Genomic DNA, 24,652 nt, shown 5'->3' on the forward strand with positions numbered 1-24,652 from the left:
CTCTTCACCCTTTTCTTCAAAAGACCTATGCAAGATCATTTTAAATACATCTTCTTCAACTTCATTTTTCACAGCCTTAATCTCATACCAAGGGAGACTAATTGATTCGGCACCTTTAAAATCAGCTCTTTGAGAAAGGTCTGCAGTAAGATCAGAAGAACTGACCTTTCTCCCAACAATTGCAGGCATGTTCATTTCTCCAGATGGGCCTGATAAAACAGGGTTATTGCTGTTCTATGGTTTCTCAAAACAGAAGAGTACCATTTGTAACGATTTAGGGGATAGGGAACATATACAGGAAAGAATTTTCTACACATATCTGGTCATTTGTAGGGGCTCTTGAACTAGATTGAGAAAACGTTTTTACAAGGGCACTTTTTTTTTTCAGTATGATTTACCAAAAAACCAAAACAAATGATCCGCTGAGTTTGGGGAAAGCAAAATACCAATATCAAAGAGGTCACGGGATTAGTAAAGAATGATTCCAGCCTTAGTAGAAAGAAAGATAGTGGGGAAGGGGCTTGTTCATCAACTAGAAAGTCTGCATAGATCTGGACTCTGGGGCCTGGAATGCAAGTCATGTTGTCTGTGAAGCCACTGCGTCTTTCCTTCTCCCACCAGGTCACAACTGTTTATTAGTTGTCACGCTAGAGGAGAGCAAGTGTTGTGTGGAAGGTGTTTAAAAAGTGAGTAAGGCTGAGCTCTGATGCTAGCAATCCACAAGAGGTATAATAAGTCTGATTTCTCTCCCCAAACGGAGAGTACCTTCTCATGTCCCTTGGGGAGACACACGGAGACTCTGTGCATTGAATTAGACCATGAGGTCTAGGAGGACAGAGGATGGCTTTAGAAGGGAGGCCTGGGAGTCCAGGCTCAGAGACCTGGGAGAGGGCTGACTATATATGGCCACGACGCTGGCAGTCTCAAGGAGGGTTCTGAGACAAGGGCCACAGTGGGTCTGGATCCAGGAGCCAAGTCCACACGCTGAGTCTCAAGTTAGAGGTTCCCCGCGCCCCACCGCCCCAAACAAGGCCTTGGTGGAGAACGGTGGGAGAGAGATCTGGGAAAGAGGCTGAGTGGAAGAAAGACGCAAATTCCAAATGCTTTTCTGCCCTTGCAGCTGAGCATGCCTGAAAATCCCGTGGGTGGATTTTTCACACTTTGAGGACCTACCTGCTCCCGCAAAATATGATCACTTTCTCTTAAGTGCCCTCCCCAATAACAACAGATACCATTATCTCCTGGTTGAGTGTGGGGCGCATCCAGCCTAAGGACCAGAGTGCCAAATTAAACTAGAAACAAACTACAGCCTCGCAGAGACAAAGCCTAAGCTTCCCTAGAACCTGAGCTGGGGGTGGGGTGTTGAGCCCGAGTGGAGGCGCTCTGCGGACGCGCAAAGGCGATAGGAGAACCATAGGGTCCCGAAGAGAAACTGAGCCTGGAGTGCCGCTTAGGCTGGAGACCAAGAAAGAGAAGTCTTGGACTTCTAGAGTCCAAGAAGGGGAAAGCGCCTCTTCTCGAAAAGCTGCGGTTTCTTCTTGCCCCTTCTCATATGCCCTGCAGGAGCGGGATCTGTCCCCCTCCTTTGAAAACCCGAGAGTTTCCACGGCTCAGAGCACCATCTCCAACAGCCGCCCGACCCCCTTTCCGTAACTGAGGCCGCCGTGGGGGGGGGGGGGCGCCTGGGGCGGCGGGGGCGCACCCCTCCCTCCCTTCCTTCCGGAGAAGCAGGAGGCTTCGCCTGAAGCCTCTCGAGGCCTCCACTTCTTTCCCAGCACCCCCGGGGCACGCCGGATCCCCCCGGGCCTCTTCCAAGTTTGGAAGCTCAGGGTAGGGGGGCCGGCAGGAAGAAGCCCCTTAGAGAGGGTGTGTGGGCCCCCACGGCTCTCGGGGAGCCGCCGCTCGTCCTCCAGCCCCGCCTTAGCCCCTAGCCCTCCCGGCCAAGGGAAGGCCAAGGCAGCTCCGCGGGCTCCTTCCCGCGCCCACCCAGCCCTCGGGCGCGGCCCCCGGCGTCGGCTCCTCCCGCCCCCTCGCGCCCGCCCCGCGCGCCCTCTGACGCAAACGCGCGCCCCTGCCCTGCGCCGAGAGCTCGCTGGTCGGTTTTAATTGCGGCTCTTCCTTTCATGCACTCGGGCTCAGTCCTCACCCCTGGGGGAAGTGACCCCTCCCCGCCCCCGCCCCCGCCCCCGTCCCCTGGTTGCTGGGCTGGCTGCAGATCTCGGGCTCTCTCGCCGCCGCCGCCGCCGCGGGTTCTCCGCTGGGGAGAGCGGCTTGGGGGTCCCTTTTAATCCGCTGACGCTCTCACCCACATCAAACAGTCAGCCATCGATCGCGTTACATTAGGGGGATCCCGTTGCAAACGGCGTCCGCAGGTGGGCAGCGGGAGCCGAGCTCACCCGGGCCTGGCTGCAGCCGGGCAAGGCGCGGGCTACGCGCCGACTCCACAGCGGCTCCGGTTTGGCACCCGCCAAGGGGGTTTGGGGCGGACGGGGGTTGAGGGGCGGCGGCGCGGATTGCCCAACCTGTGGACCCTCCGTCCGCCCCCCCTCCTCCAAGAGGCTCCGCAGCCTCTTCCCGCCGGTGGGGGAGGAGGGTGGCAAATGGAGATGGGGGGGCAATCAGTTTTGAATCTGGGCCGATGCTCGGTGGGGCGCGATCCTCAGTTCCGGGGCGGCCCCGCGGGCCGCGATCCCTGTTCTCCACGCCGCCGCTGGACAGAGGCCGGGGGAAGGGCGGCTCCGGAGCAGGCCCCCCCGCGATAAGTTCTTCTCGACCCTCCCCGCTGGCTAGACCGAGGGCACCGCCCCCGCCCCCCGGCCTGCGGAACCCGTGCGAGCAATCGCTGCCTCCCGGCCTGTCCGCGTTGCAACAACCACCCCGAGTTCAAAAGAAACGATAATCATCGCCTTACTTGCCTGGTGCGGCAGAGATGGGCCGGCTCTGGCTTCTGGCGCCCAAGACTTCCGGTCCTGGGTCCGAGGGCGGCCGGGCCCGAGAGCGGGGCGTCCAGGGGCGGGGAGCCTCCGGTTCACTGGCGCTCGCTTCGCGCTGCCTCTTGCACTCGCTCCGTCTCTTTCCAAGTTCTCTTTTCCTTCTCCCGGTCTCCCTCTCTGCCTGCTTCCTCTGCCCTCGACTGCCTGCCTTTGTACTCTATGAGTAGGAACATTTAGAATTCATATGAGAAAACTCATTCTTTTGCTTCCTTCTTTCCTTCTTTTTTTTTCCTCTTTCCTTCCTTCCTTTTTTTTTTTTTTTTTTGTTCTTTTAATCGTGTTCTCGTTTCACCTTTTAACTGACCAGGAGACTTCGGCGCGATTATTTGGGGAGACGAGAAAGGGCAAGGAGCTCTCGCCGGCCCCCCGTCGCCTCCCTTGAAGCGTACAATGGGGCGGCTGCTTGCAGAGTGCATGGACTGTGTCCCTTCATTATTCGAACTGGAGGGGCTGCGGGGCGGGGGGGCAAGACACAGGAAAGCCTTTATTCTGCTCTTTCGCATCGTCGCTCGACACTAAGCGGTCGCCGGGTTCCTGACTCTCAGTAGGACTGGAGAGAGACCGGGAAGCGCAAAACGCACCCCGAAGGCGCAGCGCTTCCCCCAAACCCCGTCCCTGATGACATTTAAAGGGAGAACGAGTATTAAAAAACACAAACCCTACCTCCGGCAATAACAGCGTGGCCTTTTTTTTTTACTCCCACCTTCACCTGAGGCTCGGGGGTGCTGGAGCTGAGACAACTTTGACGCTCTCCAGAGTCGAGGGGCGGCGGGCAGGCGCGCAGCTCCGCACCCCCCCGGCGGCTGCGGGCGGCGGCTTTGTCACTCGGCGCCGCTGCGCGCCCGCCTGAGCCTGCCTAGGGGAGCGATCGCAGAACGAGGAGGTGGTGGGGTGGGGGGGAAAGATGCGAGTGTGCGATTGGAGAATATGTAACTAATAGAAGTATCATTTTCCCTCAGTACGATCTTTCAAGGAAGAAGGAGGAGGGAAAAAAAAATCCATTGAAAGAATTTTCAAAGTGCTGTGTCTTGGTTTGCAGAAAAGGCACAGGGCTGCGTGCCGGGAGGAGGAGGCGGGGAGGAGGAGGGGACCCGACCGCGCGTCTCCGGGACGCGGCTCCCGTCCGCTAGGTGGCAGCCGGAGCCAGCGATTCCTGCAGGCCTCGCGGCGGGACCCGCTCCTCCCGCCCGGGCCTCCTCCGGCGACCAATCGCCTTTGGGAACCGGGGGTCTCTCCCCTCTCTTTCCCTCTCTCTGCCCCCTCCCTCTTCCCCTACCTCTCTCTCTCTCTCCCCGTCCTTTCTTCCCTCTCTCGCCCCCCCCCCCACCTTCCTCATCCCCACCTCCCTTCCCCATCTACATCCCTTCTCTCTCACCCTTTTCCCCCTTTTCCTGGGACTCGGACTCGGCCCGCACTGACCGCCCCCCACCCCACCCCCCGCAGCAATATGAGAACTTACTACTCTTTTATTAACAATTATTGGAGCGTTCTTTGGAGGTTAAAACAGCCTGAGGATATCAAAAAGGGGAAGGAAAAAAAGGAGGAAAAATCGGGGGGGGGGAGTTTATTTTAAACATCACCTTTGGGATGAAGAGGAACCATTGATTCGGACTGATTTGGGGGGCAATTTCTGCGAATTCCAGGAGTGCTTTTTGTCATAAATGAACCTTTCATTTTAAAACCAAAATATACGTTGGATCAAGGGGGGGGGGGGGAAACCCAGCAAGTCCCTACTTTGTTTCTTAAAGGAATATAAAATGAGCAGAATCTACTCTAGGGCTGTGCTTGTATGTGAAAAAACAAAACAATACAAACCCAGAATATTTTTCAGGACTCGTTAGAACGGTAAGAGTTTTAATTCCCATTTAAAATTTTCCTAACATTTCCAATGATCGTCTTCATGCTCATAAAAGCTAAATTTAAAAACTTTTCAGAAGAAAACAAAATAATGCCTGATTCCCTTTTTTACCCATTGCAAGGCATTCTTCCCCTCGCCGTCCCTTCCCCCTCTGGTGTTGGTGTATGTGTGTGTGTGCGTGTGTGTGTGTGTATGTGTGTGACCATAGACGACCCATACTAATCAGGTCTCAGAGTAAATAGCAGCGCAGGGCGATCTCAATGTAAATTGCGCTTGTCAGAAGCACACCCCCCCCCCCACTTTCTTTCCTCCTCCCCTCGCCATCCCCGTCAGTAGGTAGCTGAGAGGGAGGGGAAAGAAAAAAAAAAAGAAAGAAAGAAAAAGAGGAGGGGGGAGGGGCTCTCCAACCAATGGCGTGCGGGAGGCTTGGCTAACCTTAGCCTCCCATTTTCTCTCCCCCCGATTCAGGGCTCTGACCAGTCAGTCGCCTTTGATTATCAGTTGCCAGCAGCCCTTCTCTTGGCTCCTTGACACGAGCTCCATATAAGGCAGCGATCTCCATAGAAACGTGTCAGTTTCAATAGTAGTGTCAAAGTTCACTATATACAGACATTCGCACAGATCCCCCTTTCGGAAACACTGCTCTGCGAGTCCTCCCGTTTAAACGCATTCAATTTTGGGGTCTCTCTCTCTTCTCTCTCTCTCTCTCTCCTCTCTCTCTCTCTCCTCCGCCTCTCTCTCTCTCTCAATCTCTCTTTCTCTCTCCTCTCTCCCCTTTCTCTTTTCTTACATATTCTATTAGTTGTTTCCCCGTATTCTTCTTTTTCTCCTTTTTCTCCCTCCTCCTTCTCTCTTTTACTCCATTCCTGCAGAAGAGTGAGGGCTAAACTTAAAAAAAGAGAGAGAGAGAGAGAGAGGAGGAGGAGGCACCCCTTTCGTATTCTTCTTATCGTTATTTTATACATATATGATTTTTTTTGGAGGGAGGGTGTTGGTTCCCGGCTGAAGAGCACTTATTTAAAATACTAAAAAAAGAACATTTTTGGGCGATCTCCAGGGTTTTTTTAACTAGCTCTGTGTGTTATAGCAGAAGAAGCAGAAGAAGGAGCAAGAAAGAGGAAAAGAAGAGGATTATTTATTCGACCTACTTTGGATGTCTCTCTCGCTTTTTTTTTTTTTTTGCGCAATTCTTTTTCTTCTGATTTTGATTTTTTCTGTTCCGCTGTGAATTCGTCGCCGGCGTGAATTATTTCGTGTTTTTCTCCCCCTCCGTCACCTCCCGAAAGAAGAAGGCAGCGAGAGCCCGGCGCCACCGGTACAACAAAAAGAGCAAAGTGTGTGATCCTCCTCGCTGGCTGCCTCCCGCTCTCCAGCGCTGCCTTCCTGAATGGCTGGCTGCGTCCGGCCCTGGACCTGGCCGCCCGACACCAGCGCACCCTGATCGCCGCCGGCCGCCTCGCCTCGCGCCCGGCTCGGGCTCACCGCGCTCCCCTCAATCCCGAGCCCAGCGAGGGCTCCCGCCGGGACAGCGGCGGCGGCGGCGGCGGCGGCGGCGGTGGCGCGGGCAGCCCCGATCCCCGGCTCGCGCTCCGACTGCGGCCCCGGCTCCAGCTCGGACTCCGGCCCGGGCCCGGGCTTCTCCAGCGGCGCTCGCCGCTGCAGCTGAGACAGCGGCTCCAGAGGCGCCTGCGGCCGCGACCTCCTCCTTCGCCGCCGCCGCCGCCCTCGGCGGCTTCCTCTATGTCTGCTCTGCGGGCGCGCAGCGCGTAGCCCGAGCGGCCGGCCGGCCGGCGGGCGGGCGGGCGCCTGGCGCGGGTGAGCGAGTGTGTGTGCGAGTGTGTGTGCGTGTGTGTGTGTGTGTGTGCGCGGGGTGCGGGCAAGGCGGAGGGTGAGTGTGTGCGCGCGCCGTGGCCCATGCCCGCCGCCCCCGGCGCTGCGCCCCGCGCCGCTCCCGGCTGCCTCCTGTGCCATTTCTGATTTTGCAACTTGGGGGAAGAAGAAAAAAGCGAGAGAAGGGAGCTTGCTCGCTGGGGGGGGGTGGGGAGGGGGGGAAGGAGAGCGGGCCCCCCCAAGATCGGAGCGCGGGGGGGAGCGGGCGAGGGGAGCAGGGGTGTTGGGGGGGGAGCCTGAGAGCCTGGGGGGGCTGCAAAAAGAGAGAAAGAAAACAGCAGGAACCACAACAAAACGCCAGCAGGGCGGGCGGGCGCGCAGCAGCAGCAGCGGGGCGGCCGAGGCAGTAGCGGCGGCGGCGGCGGCGGCGGCGGCGGCGGAGGCAGCAGCCGGTGCCCAGCTCGGGCTCGGCTCCCGCGACCCCGGGGCGCCGGGCGGGCCCCCCGCCCCCGCCCCCTCCCCCCTTCCCCTTCCCCTTCCCCTCCCAGCGCGCCCGCGCGCCCCGCGGCCCTCGGCGAGCAGCTCGGCTCCCCCCAGCGCTCCCCGGGCCCAAAGATATGGCAATGGTAGTTAGCAGCTGGCGAGATCCGCAGGACGACGTGGCCGGGGGCAACCCCGGCGGCCCCAACCCCGCAGCGCAGGCGGCCCGCGGCGGCGGCGGCGGCGCCGGCGAGCAGCAGCAGCAGCAGGCGGGCTCGGGCGCGCCGCACACGCCGCAGACCCCGGGCCAGCCCGGAGCGCCCGCCACCCCCGGCACGGCAGGGGACAAGGGCCAGGGCCCGCCCGGCTCGGGCCAGAGCCAGCAGCACATCGAGTGCGTGGTGTGCGGGGACAAGTCGAGCGGCAAGCACTACGGCCAATTCACCTGCGAGGGCTGCAAAAGTTTCTTCAAGAGGAGCGTCCGCAGGAACTTAACTTACACATGCCGTGCCAACAGGAACTGTCCCATCGACCAGCACCACCGCAACCAGTGCCAATACTGCCGCCTCAAGAAGTGCCTCAAAGTGGGCATGAGGCGGGAAGGTGAATATTTCTTCCGTGCTTTTTCTCCCGGAGCTTCGCCCGCCTCCCCGGCCCTCTCTCTCTCTCTCCCTCTCTGGCGGGGGTGGCTGCTGTCTGGGGCTGGGGCTCCTGCGGTCCCGGCCCGTCCCAGCTCCCCCCGGTCCCCGTAGCCTTCCTCCCCCGGCGTCTCCCCCACCCCACCCCCTACCCCCCACCCCAGCTCGCTGCCGCTGTCTCCCCCTCCCGGTCTGCGCCCGTCTCCCCGGCTTCTCCACCCCGCCCGCTGCCTGCTCGGGACGGTGCCCCTAGGATCGTGAGCTGTGCTGGAAAATCCCCTCCCTCTGTCTTGGATGTGCTCGGTGTGTGTCTCTTTCCCGCGTGTGCGTGAAGATGCTTGGAGCTGTGCTGGCATGAACTTGGGGGGAGGGCTGCTTATTGCCCCCAGAAAATTCGGTTTCTGTGGTTTTTGTGTTTTTGTTCTTTTTCATTCCCCTTTCCTCTCCACGTCTTCATTGCCCTTTATTTAAGATGGGGGAGGGCTGGAGGAGACTGGAGGATTCTGAACCATAGATCCCTGACTGCATCATCCTTTTGGAAGCTTAGCTTGGAAAAAGAGGAGTGAGATTTATTGCACTTGTAGTTCTAATTAGGAGGGAAGGGGTGGTGAGGGGGGGCTTCTGGCCTGTTCACTGGTTCCCTCTCCTCTCCACCGAGCTGGGGCCGCCTCCTCCAGAGCTGTGGCCTTGTTTTCACCCCTCTACTTTCAAAGGAAAGTTTGTGACTGAACCGTGCTTTCATAGTCGTGTCATTTTTTTTAAAGCATGATACTCGTTTTATTTCTTCATCAAACTCCACCCTCTGTTTAAATACTGCATACAAATTACAATTTACAACGGCATTTACCGATCCTTCTGATTTGGCTATAATGCATAGACTGCAGCTGGCATGAGCTTCGACATCATTTAATCCCTGTGTTGTATGGCTTTGGTTTCTTTTAACACAACTTTTGATGTTGTATTTAGATATGCTTCATGTTCATGTGGCAAGAAATGCAGCACTTTTGTTATAAATATATCTAGCCATTTACAGTTAAAGTTTATCTCCTGACAATCATTAAAGATGTCTTATAGTCAAATTAGCAAACCAGTCAATTTTGCAGAATGCAGATTACTTCTTCTTGTAATTGACTTTAAAATTATATTTTATATGCCACAAGAAAAGAAATTGAATTTCTTCAGATCTCAAGGAGCAGGCAAATATGACGACTTCATTTCTAGCTCCAGGGAGATTTTATAGGCATCTGAAGAAAAAAAAAAAAAACAACTTTGAATTGTACTCTCATTTAATTGAAAAATAACTGCCAAGTTCAAAACTATAATTAGAAAAAAGTATTCTAGCCAGTTATGTTTTAAGAGTTTAAATTGCATTGAGGTTTGCATTAAAGTGAGAATCAGTGCAAACTTAAGAAAATAGTGTACAACCTGAAGTAAGAAAGCTACATCTACATGGACATATCTATATTAATTTGTTGGGGGGGGGAGAGTTCAGTAGCCCTAACTTTTCCTAAAGTTGTCTTTGTTTACATGGCAATTTAAAATGCTGGCACTGTTGAAGTAAAACATATACATAAAAAAAAAAAAAACTTTGGTCAGCTTTAAGAACTCAAAGCATGCTTACGTTCTGCATTCAGATGGTTAATGAATCCAGTGTTTTTGCAGTTGCAAGCTCGTGCATTCACTGGGCAAAAGCTGGCTGCAGGTTGCTGTGGCACCTCACAGGACAGACATTAATTATATTTTCCACTTTTTTCAATAATGTTTGGCTACTGTAAGTTCAACTTCTTTCTTGATTTTTTTTTTTCAATTTTCTGTTGCTTTTAACAGTGAGAACTTTGTGTGGGGTGATGGGGAGGAGGGTATAGGGGAGGGGTGCAGGATACTTGTTTTCTATTCAAAAGTTGTAAGTGGTGAGTAGGGTATGTAACTTCTGTCTATTTTAAGGATAATTCCATAGCATTTTTAGAGAATATGGAAATGTTTTGAATAAAACCTGCTTGCTTGCAAATGAAGAGGCAGCTAGGCATGTGCCTAGAACCACAACCTTTTCTCTGGTTTCGCCAGGTTTTGGTTTTTGTTTTACCCTGATTGGGTTCCTTCTGGAGGGGTGAGTGGGATGTCATTAATCTGTGTGTGACCTTATGGTGGTCGAGGGGTTGGGGTGCGCTTTCTGGGTCAGGCTGGGCTGTGTCGGGGAAGCCCTTAACTCAGGCCTAGTTCTGCCTGGGTCTGGGGTGGACAAGAGCGCCCGAGATGGCCGGGCGGACCGAGCCACGGAGCTGGAGGGCTTCACCCCTACGCCGTCTTCCTCTGGGTGTGGGCCGGGAGTGAAGGCCAGCGCCAAGGAAGATGCTCGGCGCTGGTGGCCGCGGGGACGAGCCGCGGCATTGTGTCGGTGCGCTGCGGGGCGGCCCGGGCTGTTCGCAAGCCCCCTGGATGCACATTGCCTCTTTTCTCTCTTTCTTTTTGTCAGCGGTTCAGCGAGGAAGAATGCCTCCCACTCAACCCAATCCAGGCCAGTACGCACTCACCAACGGGGACCCCCTCAACGGCCACTGCTACCTGTCCGGCTACATCTCGCTGCTGCTGCGCGCGGAGCCCTACCCCACGTCGCGTTACGGCAGCCAGTGCATGCAGCCCAACAACATCATGGGCATCGAGAACATCTGCGAGCTGGCCGCGCGCCTGCTCTTCAGCGCCGTCGAGTGGGCCCGCAACATCCCCTTCTTCCCGGACCTGCAGATCACCGACCAGGTGTCCCTGCTCCGCCTGACCTGGAGCGAGCTGTTCGTCCTCAACGCAGCCCAGTGCTCCATGCCGCTGCACGTGGCGCCGCTGCTGGCCGCCGCCGGCCTGCACGCCTCGCCCATGTCCGCCGACCGCGTCGTGGCCTTCATGGACCACATCCGCATCTTCCAGGAGCAGGTGGAGAAGCTCAAGGCGCTGCACGTCGACTCGGCCGAGTACAGCTGCCTCAAAGCCATCGTGCTGTTCACGTCAGGTGAGGCTGCGGCCGCTGGGAGGGCCAGGCAGGCGCCGGGAGCGCCCGCCCGCCGGCCCCGCGCCGCGCCGCGGCTCCTGGGGTGGCCAGGGCCCTCGTCGGTCCGCGGGAGGCCGGGCCGGGCCCGGAGCCTGCGGTGCCCGCGCGAAGGAAGCGGCCGGTGGCGCCGCTGCCATCTTGGGAGCGCGGCGGTGCGGGAGACGAGGCGGTGCGGCTGCGGGCCGCTCGGTGGCCCGGCCCGGCCCGGTCCAGCGGCCTGGAGCCCCGCGCGGGACGGCGGCGGCGGCGGGCGCGTGTCTGGCCGGGTTGGCGGGCGGTGGAGGGGGGGTGACGGGGAGGCGGTGCCGTGGATCCGTCTGGCTGCGCGCGTGTGTGCGGTGTGCATGTGTGTGCGATGTGTGTGTGCGCGCGTGTGTGCCGGAGCTCGGCGTTTCTGGGGGAGGAGAGGAAAGGAAGGGAACGTGGGAATGTGGCTTTCTCCTCTGCGTGGCACGATCCCTGGCTGAGTTTCCCGACACAGTGAGACACACACACACGGAGAGGTGGCAAGAGGAGAATCCGCGCAAATAAATCATAAATAATCCCGCTTTATGGCTGCCTGATTTTCCCTTATCGGAAACCATTCATGTTTGCAGTTGCTGAGGTTATTGAGGGTCGTAAAAAATGGATTCGATCTAAACAAGAAAGATAAAAAACAAAAGCAATGCCGGAGAACTGGCAAGTATGCGAGGATTCCCGCCCGGAGATAAATCTCATAGCCCATGCAAAGTGCCCGAACGTTGGAAATTTAACAGGGTGCCTTAAAAATATCAAATTAAATGTAGGCAGTGGTAACATGCATGTTAACAATTTCTCTTATGATAGATGGTTCAAATTAACTTCCAGGAAAGTGCATTAGCGTAGCCTTTGAAGGCTCTCGTCTGAGCCTCTGAGAACACTGCCCCCCTTTTATTATTGTAACCTGCAAGAGGGAAACATATAAACACCCAGGACAGCAGGTAATGGGGGGAAATATAAACAAAGCCAGAAAGGACGATGGTGGGGAACAGAGCTGCTCAGACTGGGTCTCTGGCCTTGCCCACTGTGAGTAGAGTTAGCTGCCGTTTTTTACCACCATTATTGGCGCTATTGTTTTTAATTCCTCCATTCAGAGAACAAATAAACCATCCTAATAAATCTATCCTAGAGCCAGGACCTCCAAAGGCCAAATTAAAACCATTCTTGAGGAGGGATGGCAAAACCCCTCTCCCAAGGCCTTGCTGAACAGTAAGCAGTGGTATAATCTATCAATATTTCCTGGCTTTCATGCGTGAAGAATCGTATTTACATTGTATTAAAATGACTCTTAAATTTGCACAATATTGTAATGTAGCAAATGTAGTATTAATATCGATCTGAACGGCAGATAATTTATTTAGACAAGAGCATCTCATTTGTATGCAGGGTGGCCTGAGCCGTGGACTTGGACTGCCCCCCTTTTACTTTCAGTGCAAATGCAGGTCTGCTAGTGGGAGAGGGAGTTATTCTTTGCAAGAGGATAAAGTGAGAACCTTAAAACAAATGGAAGATTTATTGAATCGCCTCCTCGGTGTGTGAATGCGTTTTATCTTAATAAGTCTTCTTGATGGAAACGTGTTTTTCAAAAGTGACAAAGAGCCTGGGAAGTAGCGACCCGGCTGCTTTAGTTCTGGCAGGCCTAGAGCCTGGCTGGCTCTCTACTACCCAGCTCTTTAGCCAAATTAATCAGGAAGCAAGCCAGTGTCGGGGAAGCTGGGGTTTTAAAATCTCACCCAGTGAGGTGTCTTGAAGCAGAAATGTGACTTGGAGCTGGACAGAGGTCTTCTCAAGCAAAGTCTCCCTCCCTTTTCCTTGTCCCCTCCTAAGGTCCTTTGAACCCCCTTGACTTTTCTGATCTCCTGCCCTTTCCCAGAGAGAGGCGAGGACCGTGCAGGCTGCAGGGAAGATTGTGGAATTATTCATGCTTTTCTTTCAACTTTCCATCCTAAAATGTCCCTGTGAAAAGTCTTCCTTTTTTTAAAAAAAGAAAGTTTTCCCAAAGACATTTCTTAAACCAAGTCTTCAAGGTGCAGGGGAGGCCAAGAAGTGAACAATGACATTATTTTGTTGGGAAAATTGAAAGACTATCTGAAAATGGAAATAGAGCTGTCAGTAGTAATTCACCCCCCCCTCCTCCATATAACACATTTCCACTTTTGACTAAACTTGTTTTGATTGCTAGCCAGAAGGGAATTCATGGGAAGCCTTCTCAAAGTCATCCAACTTTTAAGCAAACTTTGAATGATGGAAAAGACAGTTTTAGACATATTGTCCAACGAGGTTTGCTCCGGCTAAGTATTTGAAGCTGGCACGGGGGTTCCCTGTGGTGGTTTTCACATTTGGCCTCCGGATGGTATGTTTAATCCTTAATATTCTGGACGGCATCCAAGGACGAGGTCATGACCTGAACTTACTTAAAAAAAAAAATTCATTAATTCATACACCTAAATATTTTCTCAAATAAATGAGACTTTCCCTGAAAGGAGCCATCTAGTTAACATAAATACAATAAATCCATTTTCAGCACAATAATAACTTTGATTTCTAGTTATGGCAGCTGATTACATCTATATTTCCTGAACACTAAACTCTTCTGAATGCACAACATGAAATACATTCTCTGCACCACAAAGGCTAAGCCGGGACGGCCTGAGCGGTAATGGTTATTTATTTACATAATTTCTTTTCCATACACTGTAGAAGAAATATCGAGGGTTCCAACATTGACACTCCCATATAAAAAGCGAGACATGGATTTTGCACGTTCTGCCTCCTTTTCTTATCTGGGGTATAACTCATGGAGTGTAAATATATACTCGATCTCACCCCCTGCTCACCTAGTTTTGCTACCTCAACCACCTACTTGGTCTGAGAGCTCACACTGTCACTCCACAGTTGGGGGAATCCTGTGGCAGAAATATCTGGAGTAGGAATTAATATCTAGTGTAGGAAGCCAAACCCAGTCTAGGGCTCCTGCCCTGGAGGAGGCCACAGTGCTGGCCGGCTGGCACTTTGCAGCAGGGGCCCAGTTACAGGCATCCTACCTTCAAAGCAGGAAAGAACCCTGACGAGGAAGCCAACACAGGGCCCAGGCACGCCTTTCCAGCTCCCTTGGAGTTGCCTAGCTGGGGGACAGGTAGTGACCTTGCACGCTAGGGGCCTTAAGTGTAAACATCAGATGCATATTTTACAGATCCAAAGAGATGCCATGTGGGTCTTTAAAAAAAAAAAAGAAAAATCTGCTGGGGTGCCAGTGAGTCCCTTGCATGCTGCTTTCTCTAAGGCTGAGTGGGATCCTGTGCCATAAGGGGCAGATAAAGCCTGTAAAGCAAGATGTATGTAAATATGAGTCTGCCCAGGGGTCATAGAGCAGGATCAGGTTAGCCTGCAGAGCTAAGGGCAGACCTCAGGGTCCCCTCTCCAAGCACTGAAGCACCAAAGTGCTCCTGCCCACAGCCTGCTAGCCATAAAATCTCCCTGACTTCCCAAGTCAGGCTAGTGTGGATGCAATCGAATGGCTGGCTGGAGTCATTAGACATCTGAGAGGAACCCAATCTGGATCCGGGGTCAAAGGAGACCTGCCTCAGAAGTTCTTGAATTATCACTAGTTTTATTTGTATTTTTGCTCAAGGCCATAGCCTTGTAGATGAAGGTGTTAGAATGCTTTGTAAGTCCCAGTTCTTGAAATAGAGACATAAAGCTCAAGAAACTCAACAGACACATGTTCCGCTTTGAATCATTCTCTGTGTCATCTTTGGGTTACACTTGCCCATTCACAATTAGACAGTGTCCTTTGGTGGGGGGGCAGGCGTCGCCATGCATGCATTTCTTCACAGATCTATCTATATATTAGCAAACTCCGCCTTTGATCTCTAGTCAACCTTCTGACTGGCTAAGGGCTCCTCTGTGATCTTCCTGTTTTTGTTTTTTTTTAATATTTATTATTAATACAGGAAACAACATGGGTGTTTGAACTAGGAGAAGAAGCCTTCGCTTCCTCTGATTCCACCTTCCCCTCCACTGGCTTGCCTCTGATTAGTTGATACAGTATAAGCTGCTGTCTCAAAATAGTTTTAGTAGACCAAGAAGAGCCGCTGGTTGACATGAGATTAACACACAAGTTTTCAGACGTTTCCTTGCATATAAGTGCATTTTTCTCTTAGTCCTGTGACAGGAAGCCTGTCTCCCCAAATCCTCCTTCAGCCCCCACTGCCCAGTTCTCAAGCAGCAGCAGCAGCTGCCCCCAGCCCAGCTTTGTGTCTGATCGCTGAAGTTGTCTCCTTTCTGCAGCCTGAAGTAACTAAGCCATATTCCTTCTGATTATTATACAGCTTACAGAGATGTGACCAGTTTTCAATTACTTGATCTAAGGCACCGATAGAAGTGTTCACCCTCACTAAGGATTTGCTGCAGACTTCTTGCTTGCATAGATAGGGGATCGCAAATCCTATCTTGCTAAAGCCTGGACTTGATCTGATTGCAGGCACTGCCAGCCTACGATTCCTTACCCCCCTCCCATGCGTCTTCTGTGCACCACACAATCTAGGTTCTCCTGCTTGGGGTCCTTTGGGTTTGAGAGAGGGACTCCCAAGAAGTGGTTTAGAGCCTCCTCCAGGCTGCCTATTTCTTCAGGGCTCCTGGACACCCCCAAAATCCAGGGCAAAGGGGGCAGAAGTCCTTCCTTTAATGAGCACAGCGGAAAAGATGCTCCCCTGCAGGCGGAGGCCAGGTTGCTCCCTATAGCAAACATGGCTCCAGCATCGTACATTATTTAACCCAAAGGTGAAAGAGGAAACACAAAGGAACTAGAGAGAGTGTGTCTGCAAGTGTGCGCTCCTCTCTTCGGCTCCCCTAGGCTCGGTGGGGGTTTGATTTATATTTTTATTGGTCTTGGGGGCTGAGGGGAAGGAAATAGGGAAGAAGGAGTAGGAAGCCACGGGGAGGATTTTTCTTTTTCCTCCAATTTTTTTTTTTTTTTTACCCCTTTGCTTCTTATTAAAAAAAAAAAGGAATGGCGTGTTGTTTGTGACCTTGCTGGTGGCTGACCTAACCGTGTGCCCCTCCCCTGGTCTCTCCTTGCTGTGGCCGCGCGGGCAGATGCCTGTGGCCTGTCGGATGCGGCCCACATCGAAAGCCTCCAAGAGAAGTCGCAGTGCGCGCTGGAGGAATACGTGAGGAGCCAGTACCCTAACCAGCCCAGCCGCTTCGGCAAACTGCTGCTGCGGCTGCCCTCGCTGCGCACCGTGTCGTCCTCGGTCATCGAGCAACTCTTCTTCGTCCGTTTGGTAGGTAAAACCCCCATCGAAACTCTCATCCGCGACATGTTACTATCCGGGAGCAGCTTCAACTGGCCTTACATGTCCATCCAGTGCTCCTAGACCTTGGGCGCTTCCCACCTGCCCCCAGCCCCTAGAGACTCCCAGCACCGGCGGGGGGCCGTGGACTCCAAAGCGGCGGAGACACCAGGCGGCCGATGCAGGGTGCGGCAGGGCCGGGCAGGCGGGGAGGAGGGCCGGGGGGGTGGCGACAGGAGCCGCCCACCGCGCAGACGGGCAAACCGAAGCTGCAAACCTGGAGGAAAAATAAAAAGAGAGAGAGACTCTTTTTAGTATCAGATCCGGGAACACGTTGGAAAGGAAAGAAAGCAGACCCTTGTGTCTGGTGAGAAAAAGAAAACCTATTTGGGAAGAGAGGACCATGAAAATTTTACTAAAACAGAAGGAGACTAATGGACCTTCCAGGATTTATTGTGGACGGATGTGGATATATTCTGTACAGAAAACAACACCCATGAAAGTGGACGGAATCCTCTGTAGAAACACACACACAGACACACACACCACACACACAGACATTGTTATTCATTTTGTAAAATACTAGTCTTTATTTTCATTTTTTTGTAAAATTTAAACATCGTATGCACATAAAAAAAAGAAACAAGAATTAGGGGAAAATAACATTTTCCAAATAATTATAAAAAATTGTCCTGTGTCTATGTATCTATATCTGTTTTGTATTTTTTTCTGGTTCCAAACCAGATTTCCTGTGATTCTATACTAATAATTTTTGATATAACCCTTTGCTTCTTATAATGAGTGCGATATATGTTGTCAAGGCTGTTCTTCAAGAATTAAAATCGAAGTGAAAATTTAAACAAAAAATAAAAAGAATTTAGCAAAACCCACGTGTCTGGTTGCTTGACAGATGTCATCAGTGCAAGAGAACCCTCCAATTAATTTCCACTCCAATTATTATTAGAATGGGGGGGAGAGGGAGGCAACTTTAAGGTTCATTACCAAGTTGGCTGGATTTATTTCCTAAAACCAAGGAGCTGCTTGGGGATTGTAAGTGTGGAAGGCCAGGCTCTGCGTGGGACAGAGTGGGCAGGGAGAGCGCCCTTTGGTGCAGGTGTGGGCAGCAGCCTTGGCGACCTTGTAGGTGGTGGGCAGCCAGCACCCAGCTGGCCGGGAGGCTGGGACAGACCTGGTCCCCGTAGGGTGGAGTCTGTGCCGCCAGCTTCAGCCTCTGCAGGTGGGAACATGCCTGGCTGGAGAGGCATGGAGCCCTGGACATAGGGGTTTCAGGACAGAAAGATGCCTCTGCACCTGGCTGTGACTAGAGGCTCAGCCTCTTCCTAGCCCTTCTCTAAAGAGAATTGGGGTCTCAGCTGTGAGCCCTGGCTTTGCTCCCCCTATGCTTTGCTAAAGAGCTGGCTATGCTTTGCCCTTCACTCCAGACCCTGTGACAGGGGTTCCCTGGAGGGCCCTCCAAGCTCCGTTGGACATCTGGAAGGGCCCCCCCTGTGGCACTTAGACTTGTGGACCTGGAACCTGGGGGTCTGGGAGCTGGACTGGAGCTGCTGATTTTTTTGAGAAGCTTCATTGAAGTCCTCGTGGACTTTTCAGGGCAGAAACCTCCTCCTGAGGCCTCTGCTTGGGGGTGCGAGGGAGGGTGCTCTCTGTAACAGCTTTCAGAGCATGAATGTTTTATAGGATCCGAGTTGGCGCTGCAAGAACACACATAGCCAAGGGAACTTTTTCTTAATGTATTAATAAAGCCAGGTCTTTTAAAATAATACCTCTTTGCTTCTCCCCTCACCTTCTCCCCCAGCCCCAAACAGCCATGGATGAGGCCAAAGCTATACTTTGAGAAGTCAGTGGCAAAGTTTGCTCTCAGTTTGCTGTCTAGAAGTCTCCAGGTGGCTCCAGTCCACCTAAAGTTTTAATGTTCCGGGTGTGGTGCAGCCTGGCACCACTTTCTATGAAGAAGCCCCTGCAGGTCTGCCCGGGGATGGGCCTGAGCCCTAGGACAGCTAGACTGATGAGGTGTGTGGGTGTGGAAAGCTCCCCTGGGGCCACTGGGTCCCTCCTGCCTTCCTACAGGTCCCACCCAGGTCTGGGCCTCATCCTTTGCACCACACCCAGGGACAATGTTTTGGGGGCCTAGGCTGAATCCTTTGCAGGCTGGGCACCCAAGGCAGGAGGGGTGTGGGAAGAACTCATTCAACTGCAGACCACCTCCCAGGAAGTCTCACCGGGCCTTCCTGGGGGCAATGCTGGGGGTGGGGGAGGGGAGCTGAGTTGCCTCCAAACTCTCACCCATCTTCCCTGCCTTTCTTGAAATGAGATGTAAATATATTCATTACAGTGTGATCCCTCTGATGAAAACAGATAAACATTTTCCTAGGTCAGAAACATATTTTTCAATTAATTTCAATATGGAGGTACAAGGCACCCAGTGTGGGACTGGTCCGGGAAACCAAGGCCCTGGTGTAGGAAGCATTTGTTCCAGGGGGTCCGGGGGAGACAATACTAACTTGGCTCTTGCTGGACAGGGCCAGGGACATTGCCTACAGCCGACAGGATCCCAGTGACCTTTCTAAATAAGCCTGGGTCTAAACTGGGTGGGGGCGGGTGGGCAGAGGACCAGCACAGCATAGGAAGGAGAGCTGGCCTTCCCGGGGTCTCACAGAGTCCCTCACAGCCTTGGTCTAGGAACCTGGAGGCTCGGCGCAAAGTAGAAGAGATGCTCTCTGTTTGGTTCTCAGGCAGCCCCACCTGGGGGGCTGCAGGTAGGGGGTTTCCATCTGCCGTCTCCTGGGTGGCTGGGGTGGTCCCCGCCTGCATTAGACATACGGAGACAGTCATCTTAAGAGGTCTCTGTATCTCAACCAGAAACATGGAACCTCCTGGGGACTCCGAGGCCCTGTGGGCGCCCCCCCACCCCGCTACCCCCGCAGAGCCGGACAGGGGCCGCGCTGTCCGCCCGTCGAGGCTTCTGTCTCTCAGGGCGCCCGCAGTCCAGCCGCAGGAATCTGCTCGCACTAAGGGAAGGTTTAGGAACTGAGACGGAGACACCGGTTGAGGCTTCCGACGATCAGGAAGCCTTGTCTCTGCTCCCCGCCATCTAAACGCTCCTTGGCCCAGCTGACCCGTGGCCGGTGCGGGGCGGGGGTTTCGGGGAGTTGTTAGGGGATGCGGGGTGAGGGGGAGGTAAGGGCCGGTCGCCCCAAGGAGGAGAAGCCCAGGAAAGTCCGGGGTGGCCGTGCTCTAGATCCTGGACGTCCTCAGGCCCTGGGAGCCAGTGGGCAGAAAGCCGCCTGGACCGGGGGCGTCTCTGCCTTGGGTGGTCGCCTGGAGGCCCCTGAGCAGCGAGCCGCGTTGGAGCAAAAGGCTCCAGGAGGAGCCCTGGGCCCCGGGTGTGAGGCCCGCGGGCAGGTGTAGGTCAGACCGGCCGCTGGGGATGCGCGGAGAGCGGCGCTGGTGTCACTGGGGGGTGGGGAAGTGTAGAACCAACAGCCCCCCACCCCGCCCACCCAGGGCCAGAGGAAAGCCATCTTAACAGGTGGAGAGCGGCCCACACAAGGTGACTTCCTTCTGGAAATTACCTGTGACATCTAAAAGCCAAGCGTTCCCTTTTCTAACCCAAACACTTGCTGGGTGATTGAGAATCTGAGGGGCCTTTGAAGTCGGTTTAAACTACTTTAGCCACCCAGCTTTGCTGAAAACATCAAAAAAAGACTGTCTTGGGGCTGGCTCTCCTCCAGGAATCTCTAGGGACCCGGGGCTGCGGCCCTCAGCCACCGTGGAAGGACAAGGACCGGCCCAAGGGAGTTAAAATCTGACCTTTGGCCCCGACACGCACAACTCAACCTGCGACCAGGCCTGGCCGAAAGCCCTCGGATGGGGGATGGGCCCCCCCCGACCACCTAGGGCTTCTGGAACTCTGCCCCTCGTGGGGGTTCAGGCTCACGGGTCTCTGGCGGCTGCAAAGGAGGTCGGTCCGCTCCTGGAAGCCCCGCGGGCCACCTCTGCTCCAGGAGCGCGGAGGATCTGCAGTACCCCAGCACCCAAGGCCACCTGAGCTAGTCTGCTTGAAACAGGCAAAAGTTGATTTTTATTTATTTTTTGAATCCTCCTTCTCCACCTCCGCTGGTAGGCAGTCCTTCTATCTCTTGCAGCGGCAGCATCACCTCGTAAGCTTCTCGATGTCTCAGAACACATCACCTGAACGTCTCCGCAGTGGGAAACCACGAAGGAGCGCTGGGGAGGGGATTGCGGGGAAACCCAAGTGGGGAACTAATAAAACTCTTGTTAGAGGGCCTGCTCGGATCCGTGGCGTCACTGGGCCTTTTGCTCGGAAAGCCAAAGAGTTGTATTCCTAAATGAGTTAAAGACCCATTTACCTCTGTCGTGTTCTATTCATCAAGCCCCAAGTTGAGAGTTCCTAACATGAAACTATTTGTTTGCTTACACAACCAGCTGGGCGCAATTTCACGTCTGAGATATCTATCTGAAAGCGCCCCTCATTTATTATCTCTCCTTGTCAGCGAATCCATTTTCCAGCTCCCCCTCCCCCCTTTGGATTATTTATTTATTTAGGGGGTGGTGGGGGGGGGACTCCTCTGCCTGGGAGGACCTGGGTCTGGAAGGCTCCCAGGGGAGTGGCCGCTCCTACCCGGTGTCTGCGTGGACCAGGGTCGCGGAAGGCGCGTTCGCCGCCACCGCTGACCCCAGCGGCCGGCGAGTGGGCCCGCCCGGAGACGACAGAACTGCCTTTCTGCCTGGATGTCCTCCCCGCTAGCTCGCCCCAGAGTCAGCCACAACCACCTGTGCGAGGCAGGGGTGGGCGGAGGCCGGCCCGGGGAGTTCACGAGCCTCTCTTCCGGAGTGGGGGACCCGAGATACGAGATACGACCCGGATTTGAGAGATGCTTTACTCAAAGTCTCACCTAGTCCCGTGGGGCCAATTTCTTCTCCGGGGGCCCCGGAGCGCGGAGTGAGTAACCAAGATGTAAATAGTTGTGTGATGGGCTGGGGGAGGAGGTGCGGGGTGGGGTTGTGTTGGGGGGGGGGGACGCAGCGCATTTATTGTGTGTGCTGAGGGAAGAGGGCTGCACGTGGTTTCAATTTTGAAGCACAAAGAAATAACAGGCAATGCAGAAAATAGGTTTATGAATGTAATTGAGAGGAAAGAAAACAATTAACACGGTGCAAGGTTGCACACTCGGTTGGCCACACCTCACCTTCTCCTCTACCCCAATTTTGAGCAATCCGGGATCATGGGAATAGAGTGGATCCAGGCAGTTGGAGCCAGCTGACAAGGCAACCCCTGAAGGAGATCACAGTGATGGGTGGATAATGTGTCTATCCATCTCCTAGCCGGCTGAGGCCTCCTCCAACCCAGCTGAGAGAAAGAGATCAAATCCCCAAGCCCAGGGTATAAAAGAGCCCCAATAGTGAAGGTGGAAAGGAGAAAGGGGTGTCTGTAACCGAGAGGAGGGAGAAAGAGAGATAGCCAGGGATTTCTTTAAGACAGACCAGGCTGGTCTCCGCAAGCTATCCTATTGTGTTGATTTAGGAAGACATTTGCTGTATATAACGTTTAACGCTGATAATATCATTGCACAGCCAGATAAATAAAGCGTTGGCCCAACAGTGGGGTCAGCGATCGATCTCTAGGCTCAGAGGAAAAAGGAGAGAGACAGGGTCGTGCACGAGCCTCTGTGTGCTTGTCAGTCGGCATGCATGAGCCTGAGTGTGTGTGAGCGTGAGGGTGTGCGAGAGAGAACCGAGTCTTCAGCTGGCCAAGAGGCTCATTAGCATTCCTAACCCATGGACCTGCGCTGACAACTAACAGAGATATCCCGCTCACCACCAGGCCTCCTCTCCTTTTGTCTTCAGATCTGAAGGAGAAAAAGATTGCTCCGTGGAAGCTGGAGCCTGAACTTACATTTGGTTGTTGGAGATTCTGGGTATTAAAATAAAAGAAAAGAAAAGATCCTAGGATCTCGCCTGATCTTTTACTCTGCTTTTAGAAACTTTCATCCCCAAGAAGGAAACTTTTTTGCTGTAATAGGCTTGTTGAAACTCCAAGATTAAATGAGACAGAAAATCCTCTGAAAAATATTTTGCCTTTTCTCCTTGTTGACACACAGAGAGGTGGATGTTTATATGTTTGGGTCACAGACACATGTAAAGCTGGTACTTGTAGTTAAAAGATTTCTAGACTATAGCAACCAGGGGTTGTTTGAGCTTTTTGTTTCTCTTCTTTCTTCAGCTTGCTTTTGTTTTTTGTTGTTGTTGTTGTTATGATGAAATTCATTTTATTTTCTATAATAAATACCCTGCTTATTACTTTATTGCTCTTCGTTGTTTAAATGAACTTCTTTCAAGATTAAATAAGATCTAGTTTTTGTACTATCAGAAATAAGCAATTTTAGAGGTCTCCACTATTTTAAGAAACATTTAAAAATAATATTCATTCAAGCAATTTTAATCACCTTACACCTATTTGGGAGAAAAGTGTGTTTTCACCATATTTCACAGGGATAAATATGTATCCACTTTGCTTTCCTAGATCCTCTGCCTTGAACCACCATCAAAGGAGGCAGATAGTGTACAAATTATCCCATGTTGACAGATGTTTGTCACTTAGTAACTTCTTTCCAAGTTTTTTTCCCCTCCCCTAAGCCTTCTTTCCAGCATGCTTTGTTGTTTTAAAATATGCATGTCTCTCACTGGAATGCCAGTCACGAGTGCAAACTTTGTGTCCAACCTCCCACATGAAATGATCCTTTTAGAGGGAACTCGATATGTCTCAATCTGCACTTCACTCAAAGCCTCTGAGGACCGGCCACTCACTCACTGGTCCTGGCTCCAAAGTAACTCAGCAGAAACGAGTTTCCTACTAAAAAATCCCCTCGAATGTCTCCCAGGGAAGAAATATAGCTCCTATAATTAAAGGAGGCCACGGCCAGAGGGGGAATGCAGCCGGCAGCCAAAAAAAAAAGTAAGAGTTTTATTTATTTGCTGATTGAACTTGTATTGTCATGAGCAGCAGGTTTATCCACACTGAAACTCCTGGAGGTGTGTGCACAAGAGGGAGAGCTGGAGAGGAAGGGGAAGGGAGAGATGACATAGAGTGGGGAGAATGGAGTGAAGAGGACAGCTGGGGGAAAGGAAAGAACGATCTGTGGGACAATGTAGGGAAATTTCTTTGCACAGGCTTTGAGTAAAAACTTGTAGTGAGAAATATGGGGGGGGGGGAGCTCAGAGGAGATTAAGGGGTAATTATGGTAAATTCTTGAAAGCAGGGTATCATCAGGAAAAGGGGGACTCTCACTGCTTTCCCTAGAAAAGTAATGTGACAGCAGGAAAATTATTAGCTGTGCTGTGTGTGGCGGTTTCGGTATGTGGGGGGTGGAATTATGAAGAGAGGAACCAGAGAGGAGGGAAGAAGTTTCAGGACTCTAAACAGAGGTGTCAGGGAACCAGAAGCCCTCCACACTCCTGGGCAAAAGTTTGCCTAGGAGGTGTGGATGTGAAAGCTACTCTAGAAGACATCATCTTTGCATCTTCTTTTTTAATTGGTTTCATCAATTGGCGCTCATTCTGGCCTCAGACCCGCTTCCAGGATGGTTCAGCCCCTGAGATGAAGAACACCTCCCAATCTCTTGGACCACCCCCCACAAGCTCCAAATCAGGAGTACTCAGCCTGAGCAGCTCATTTCTATTAAAAAGGCAAAACTTGAGCACTGATGAAAAACAGATGATTTTTTTTTCCCTCCCTCTCTCTCTGAAACAGTTACTCTCTTCTACTGATGTGAAGTGACGTCAGCAAGGCCTGTCCTATCCCCTTGGAGAGAAGGGAGTGAGGAGGAGGGGATGGAAGGAGGGAGCTGGGAGAAAGAGCTAAAGAAAAAGAGAAAAAGCAAACCGGAGGAAGAGAGGACCGCATGGGAATGAGTCTTCTACACTCGAGGGGCCCCAGTCCCACCAATAGTGGGCAAAACAATGCTTGCGAAGCCGGGGGTTGGTAGAATACCTTTCTTTCCTCTACCGCGATCTACATATTCTAACATATGGAAAACTTACAGGCCCTGTGCACTTATAGAAGCCGATAATGCATTAGCTCTCAGCAATATTTACAGCACCACTTTTAATACACACCAGATGGTTCGCGACTGTGCCGCCCCAGCCAGCTCACTCCTCGATTTTACTCGGCGGCACTTTGTTGCAATTACGCTCCATGCTGAGACCAATTTTATTGGTGACCTATTTTTCATATTTTGTAGCATTTTATGTTAAAAAAACACACACACACACACACACCTCCTCTTTGGCCTTTTTGTAAAGGGCAGCGCGCAGGAAGGGAGAGCTTAGGAGGACGGCGGGACTGCCTAGGTGGATATTAATATTTATCATGATGTTCCATACCTCGGGTTTAAGTGAGTCAACCGGATAGACATAAGTACTCCGGTCATTATGTTTGTTCACTCACCCCCCTGTTTGTC

At 52.8% G+C, this 24,652-nt stretch overlaps 1 protein-coding gene across 6 annotated transcripts; it reads left to right on the plus strand.

The window, feature by feature from the left end:
• Positions 1 to 7,298: 7,298 nt before the first annotated feature.
• NR2F1 (nuclear receptor subfamily 2 group F member 1) lies at positions 7,299 to 16,959 on the plus strand. 6 transcript variants are annotated; one of them, XM_068980213.1, is made up of 4 exons: positions 7,299 to 7,414; positions 7,541 to 7,764; positions 10,273 to 10,800; positions 15,955 to 16,959. In XM_068980213.1, exons 1-4 carry the CDS (start codon positions 7,299 to 7,301, stop codon positions 16,233 to 16,235), a joined length of 1,149 nt encoding a protein of 382 aa, XP_068836314.1. In that variant the 3' UTR covers positions 16,236 to 16,959. The 6 variants fall into 6 exon arrangements, with proteins under 6 accessions (XP_068836314.1, XP_068836312.1, XP_068836313.1 ...); XM_068980211.1 differs by having other exon boundaries at positions 7,299 to 7,382; positions 7,419 to 7,764; XM_068980212.1 differs by having other exon boundaries at positions 7,299 to 7,382; positions 7,461 to 7,764.
• The last annotated feature ends 7,693 nt before the right edge of the window (positions 16,960 to 24,652 follow it).

The sequence above is a fragment of the Capricornis sumatraensis genome, chromosome 9 (assembly GCF_032405125.1).
Source record: "Capricornis sumatraensis isolate serow.1 chromosome 9, serow.2, whole genome shotgun sequence".
Taxonomy (NCBI): Eukaryota; Metazoa; Chordata; class Mammalia; order Artiodactyla; family Bovidae; genus Capricornis; species Capricornis sumatraensis.